This window comes from Chiloscyllium plagiosum, chromosome 24 (genome assembly GCF_004010195.1).
Source record: "Chiloscyllium plagiosum isolate BGI_BamShark_2017 chromosome 24, ASM401019v2, whole genome shotgun sequence".
In the NCBI taxonomy this organism is placed as follows: domain Eukaryota; kingdom Metazoa; phylum Chordata; class Chondrichthyes; order Orectolobiformes; family Hemiscylliidae; genus Chiloscyllium; species Chiloscyllium plagiosum.
Genome location: NC_057733.1, coordinates 31,942,279 through 31,948,747, shown reverse-complemented (window position 1 = coordinate 31,948,747; position 6,469 = coordinate 31,942,279). Strand labels below are relative to the sequence as shown.

The 6,469-nt window shown below is 40.1% G+C and overlaps 1 protein-coding gene across 6 annotated transcripts in view; it reads left to right on the top strand.

The window, feature by feature from the left end:
* The window catches only part of kif19 (kinesin family member 19), a 230,757-nt gene that overhangs the window by 216,823 nt on the left and 7,465 nt on the right, over positions 1 to 6,469 (top strand). For 4 of the 6 annotated variants that reach the window (XM_043714732.1, XM_043714728.1, XM_043714733.1 and 1 more), the window contains 4 exons: positions 307 to 433; positions 2,819 to 3,240; positions 4,033 to 4,186; positions 5,291 to 5,395. In XM_043714732.1, the coding sequence (XP_043570667.1) occupies positions 307 to 433; positions 2,819 to 3,240; positions 4,033 to 4,186; positions 5,291 to 5,395 (808 nt within the window). The remainder of the gene's footprint in view (positions 1 to 306; positions 434 to 2,818; positions 3,241 to 4,032; positions 4,187 to 5,290; positions 5,396 to 6,469) is intronic. The other 2 variants (XM_043714731.1, XM_043714729.1) reach the window with 2 other exon arrangements.

Genomic DNA, 6,469 nt, shown 5'->3' with positions numbered 1-6,469 from the left:
CTATTTATCCTATCCATGCCCCTCATGATTTTATAAATCTCTATATCGTCACCCCTCAGCCTCTGATGCTCCAGGGAAAACAGCCCCAGTCTGTTCAGCCTCTCCCTTTGGCTCAAATACTCCCTGGTAACATCCTTGTAAATCTTGTCTGAACCCTTTGAAGTTTCACAACATCCTTCCGAGAGGAAGGAGACTAGAATTGCATGCAGTTTTTACTTTGGATCATATTGTATAATAAAGTGATACAAACAAAACGCGAATTAAATATTAAATCTTTTACTTGTTCCACTGCAAATCTTCCTTCAGACAAATCAACAGGAGAGTCTGGTGAGCTTTAGTGAGATGAGCAGTGCCAGCAGCCATTTAAACTCATCACCTGATAGCACGGAGAATTTTGCAGATAACCGACACAGCCGGACAGAGTTCCTCAAAGGTATGAAGACTCAATGTGGAACTTTGTAGCCGTGATATATTTTGGATGGCTCGTTCATAGTTAGTGTTGAACCAGGTTGATGGTTCTCTTGCTGGGAGAGCAATATGAAGAGAAATGGCTGCAAAAAGAGAGCAGGTTGGCACCTGGTGACCTCTTCCTCACCTTGGGGTTCCTGATGTCCTAACTCAGTTGAAAGATGAAAATGATTATCCAGATTTTTCTCTCACCACCAGAAGGTATCAACAGAGAGCAGGGTAAAGTGGTAGGGAGGGCTATTATGAGATACAAACTTCTGATTATGCTATTGGACACTTTCTGTTCAGTGCCCAAGTTCCCACTACTGACACAACCAACAGGAATCTTAGCCCCTTGACTCTCCCATCTTTAGTTAAACAATGGGCAGCTAGAAGACTGACTGATTTCTCTATGTGCTGTGGTGCCCCTGGCTTTTGTTTCGTAAGTGGGATTGCTGTAATAAGGTTACTAAGCATTGAGAAGCAGAGAAAACCTGGCAAGTGTTCTCTCTCCACCTAGAGTAGGTTCCTCAATCTTGACCATTCTCACTTCATGCAATTATTTATTTAATACCCTGAAAACATCTTCTTTTTTCATTTTTGACTCCATTTCCTTTTGGTTGGTTTAGTGCAGTGCAGTTAAATTTTATTAGAAGCTGCCTCCCTCCATATTGGCTGGAATCCATTCTGCTACATAAAATTACCAGCTGGAAGGAAAGAACAACCCACTAGCAATTCTGGTCAGTAGCATTATGGAGCATTGCTGAAATAAATACATAATGCAGAATAGTTATGGGAGTACTGAATGAATGGCCGGACATTACGGATGTTCAAAGGAACAGAGGGATCTTGGGGTGTTTGTCCACAAATCGATGAAGATGGCAGAACATGTTATTAGGATAGTTACCTCTATCAGATGAGGTATAGGTTATAAGAGCAAGGAGGTTGTGTTGAAGTTGTACAGGACTTTAGTTAGGCTACAGCTGGAGTACCATGTGCAGTTCTGGTCGCCACAAAATACGATGGATGTGATTGGACTACAAGGGTGGAAAGGAGATTCACCAGGATGTTGTCCGGGATGGAGAATTTCAGCTGTGAATAAAGACTGGATGAGTTTGGTTTGTTTTCATTGGAGCAGAGAAGATTGAGGGGAGCCTGACAGGGATGTATAAGATGATGAGAGGCAGGGACAGGAAGAATATAAAGCAGTTGTACCCCTTAGTCAAATGGTCCATAACAAGGGAGTATGATTTTAAGATGAAAGACAGGAAGTTCAGAGGGGATTTGAGGAAAATATCTTTCACCCAGAGGGTGCTGGGAATTCAGAATGCACCACCTGGGATGATAGGAAAGAGAGGAACCCTCACAACCTTTGAAAAGTGAGCACTTGAAATAATATGCAAGGCAAAGATTTGAAAAGTGGAAAGATTTACTGTAGCTTCAGCAGTATAGGCCTGGTGGGCTGAAGGACCTCTTCAGTACTGTTTGTTTATATGATTCTATGAGGTCAAACCATACCCTCTTTTGCAGCAGTCATGTCCTGGGATTTAAATATCCAGCAGCCACTTTGACAGCTGCTATGAAATGTAAGTGTGCAAGTGAAGGTTTAGGATGGCCATTAATTCAAGAGTATGGCTGGGAGAGGTGATTGTCAGGGCCCAGCAGGGGTTTGTGTCGAGGGCAGAGGCAAGGTATCATGGTGCAGTAGCTGGAGGACAGGGGTTTGTTGGCTACTGGGGGATCAGGCTGGCAGTGATGGTGATTTCCAGGGCCAGCTGGTGAGTGGGGTGCCAACAGAGGATTGGAAGCAAATGTTGTGTCCTATAGGTCAGGCCAGCGGCAGAGGAATTGTCAGGTACTAAGTGTGGGGGATGGAATTGTGTTGTGCTCGGGGGCGGGGGATGTCTAATTAGGACAGATGATGGTTATCAAAGGGCCCTGAAGGTGTAAGGGTGTAGATGAAGTACTTGTGTTGAGCTGGGGTCAACTAAATAATTGCCTGGGAGTTGCATAGGTTTCTAATCATCTAGTACTTCCAGAGTGACTGTGAATTTAGTGGAAGCTGAACCCTCTGTATTTTCAGATGTTAAGGGGTTTTGTTTTCAGAAGGTTCTAGTTGCAGTGAAACTACACATCAGAATCTTCAATTTCCCAGGAATTTCCATGCAGTCAGCTACATTTGGGGCTCCACAGAATCCCCAACACACATTTCCAGTCAATGCTCTTCCAGTGACTCTCTGGCCTTCGGAATAACACGGGCTATTATCTGTTTTAAAGATTGCCAGTCCTTGTGTTACGAATGCAATATACTTTAACAGTACTTTAAGATTATTGCTGTACTGAAATAATTAATGAGTTCCATTTTCAATAGAACGCAAGCAGATGTTGACGGGCACCAAGAACATCGCAGTCAAAGCTGCAAGACGACGTTCAAAAGCTCTGGAAAATGACAACAGGCTACACATTCTGGAACCCATGAAGGAGAAAACAAGCATTTCCCTGCATTCGATGAAGGAAAATGAAGAATCATTTTATAGAGGCATTCCTGAACTATCACTGACACTGTATAGAAACCAACAGGGTCAACTTATAAAACATGCTGCTAGTGAGGACAATCTGTCCACCAGTACTGGTGAGGTGATCAACCATGTGCAGGCTAACAAGGAAGAAAGCCACCATGACTGGTCTCAATCCTATAAAAAGGAAAACAAAAAGGCAAGTAGAAGGCAGGACACATTAGAAGCCAAGCGGAAGAAAAGAAGATCAAGGTCTTTTGAGGTTAACGGTCAAGGGGTTGGTATTTTGATTATACAGAAGTAAATTAAAATTTGTTCTTTATTCTTGTCTTTCTGAGTGCACATTTGATGATTCACAAATTCTGGCTGAAATAAAATGCATCAATAATAATGTAAATAGATCAGTGTTTGATACTAAAACATGCCCTTTAAATTGGTAATGTATTCATGACATTAAACATTGACAACCTAACCCTATTAGAGAATTGTGTTGAACAATCTGCAACAATAGCTCGGTTGTGTATTTTTCCGCATTGATCACTGATTATTTTTGAAAAGTTGGAGTTTTATTGGTATTATAAACTGAATAAACTCTTTACAAGCAACATTTGAGAATCGTGATTTAATGCTCTGAACACAAACATAAAAAATTATACTGTGGGATGCATTTCCCTGACAATAATGCCAGTTAAAATTTGTGATTGCATTTCAAATAGTAAAAAAACAGATTTTATGCACATTAATGCTTTTAAAATATCTCAAGTTCACTTCCATACCTAGCATATTCTGTGTGGTATAATATCAGAAACTTTACAACTGTGAATAGAAGCCATAAATGTCATTGAATTTAGTCATTTCCCGTTCACTGCTGCCATAAAACCAATAATTTGATTTTAGCATAAGTTGAGATTGGAGTAAATATATTTGGCAGTACTGAGGACAGTAAGTTAATGTAAATATTATCTTTCCAAAAGATTAAATCTCATTTGTCCTCTTTGCTGTTTTCTGTACCTTATGCCTGACTTTGATGCAATTTTGCAATGATCTTACTTTCTTATTATCTTCCCAGTTACCCCATCCTAAGAACATTTCATCCCGCTTCCAACCATTGGAGAGTATTTCAGATAATAGATTTAACGTCAATGGCCAATGTCAGTTACGGATACATAGAAATCCAACACACAGGCCTGGGAAAGTGAAATTTCCTATCAATCATTATGCAGGTAAGTTGGACGTTTATGGTAAAGTCATGACATAGCAGGAAGTATGTCTCACTGTTCCACAAGCTGTCAAAAACATGTAAAAACATTTAGACCACCAAGATGACCAATTTGCCTGACTGACTGCTATTCAGGACAAGAACAATTCACACCATGTTCCACTATTAACAGAATATAACTACTTATAGTCACATTCAAAACTTTGTCAGAGAAAAGATTCCTAATCTACTACCATATAATTTAAACTGTGTCTCTTTACAACCCCCACAGCCTACATACTCATTCACAATTAAGACAGACAAAAGATGTTTTGACACTGGTATTCTGGTTGAAAAAACGACAGGGAACAAAACTCTGAATATCAACAATCCAGATTTCAAGGGTTGGTTAGGCTATGTCACACAGTTCCTCATGAAATTTTAGCACTGATCACATACTGCTTTCTGTAAAGCAAAGCTATGGAACACAATCATTCTTCACTCGAATGATCCGATGGACCTAGATATTGTTAGAATTATTTTATGTAAGCTTTTTTGGTTGTGCTGTCTTTTCTCTACAATCAGCTAAAGAGAAGGAAATGTTTTCTGCTCACAGACTCTGGATGTCTCTGGCTGCCTTTGTACTTGCAACCAATTGGGGATTGTCATTAGATGGAATAACCTTAACTCAAGGACTTTAGTTGTTACCATGTCTCAAGGTATTTCACTGATACCTCAAAAACAACATTGTCCTGCATAGCTGTGCAAAATATAAACCACTTGATTTTTCCAGGTTGTAAAACTTTCCGAGGTATTTCAGTTATATAGTAGTCCTATTTCCATTTTAATTTATATTTTTAAATTTAAAAAATATATAAACCAAATTATTCTTCCTGTAGCTATCATGGTGTGGTAATATATTTATAATAAAACAAAAAACTGTGGATGCTGGAGATTTGAAACAAAACAGAGATTGCTTGTGAAATTCAGCAAATCTGGCAGCATCTGTGGGGAGTTAACATTTCCAGTGCAGTGACTCTTCATCAGGACTCAGATGGTAATATGTTAGTTCATGGTTACTTTATTTGTGTGAAAGTAGTAAGTTGTTTGTCGCTGTTGCTTTGTATAGGTGAAAGTGACCTTCAAGTGCTGGAGGTTGTCAGTACCCCACCCAGCATCATCTATCAGAGAAATGCCAATGGGAGAGGGCTGGCTGTACAGAAGAAGGTCAGAGGTGAGAACACAATTCTTTGTGGCATTACTGAATTGAGTGACCAATAAAAAATACATGGCAGAATATTCCCTTCCCTGGTGCATCATAAGCAATGCTGAGAAAGGAGAGAAATAATTATTTTTAAATTTACTCATGGGACATGGACATTGCTGGCTGGCCCAGCATTTATTGCCCCTCCCTAGCTGCCCTTGAACTGAGTAGCTTGCTGGGTCATTTCAAAGGGCAGTTGAGAATCAACTACATTGCTGTTGGTCGAGAGACACATGTGGGTCAGACCAGGTGAGATTGACAGATTTCCTTCCCTGAAGGACATTGAGGGGCCAGATAGGGTTTTCCAACAACCAGCGATGATTGCATGGTCATTGGTAGATTCTTAATTCTAGACTTTTATTTTAATTGAATTCAAATTTGAACCCACAGTCCCAGAACATTAGCTGAGTTTTTGGATTAATAGTCTAGTGATAATACCACGAGGCCATAATTTCCGTTGAAAGCAAATTAAATAGATGGAGTGAATTAAAAAGTAAGTATGTCAATATTGAGAAAATGTTTTGTGATTTTCCCCTCACATCTTATATGGAGACTGATGCATCTCATTACTGAGCACTGACTAATTTGTTGTGGACCAGGCCAGACCCCCTCAAAACATTTCAAGAAGGTAGCCCAGACGCTAACTTTTCTGGTTGCTTTAAGCAGATATAAACTGGATACAGAGGAACCTTGATTATCTGAATACCAATTATCCGAAAATTGGATTATCTGAAGGGGATCTCGAGGTCTCAATAGAAACATTACATCAACGACTTTTTTCCAACAGTGATCGCGTCTTTTGTTTACAATGATTAAACAAGCACCGTCTCCAAAATACTGATCTCCCGCCCTCTCCCTCTCCCCACACTTTCCCTGGAGTTCTACAGAGGGGTGTACCCTAAATCCCCTCCTTCCCCAGATAATCTGACCAACACTGTCCTGTACAGGGCAGAGGTGGAACCTGTCAAAAAGTTGCATTGAAAGATTGTGTGTCTGGCTGTGTGTGTGTGTGTGTGCGCTATTTGGAGACTTACCCCACAAAGG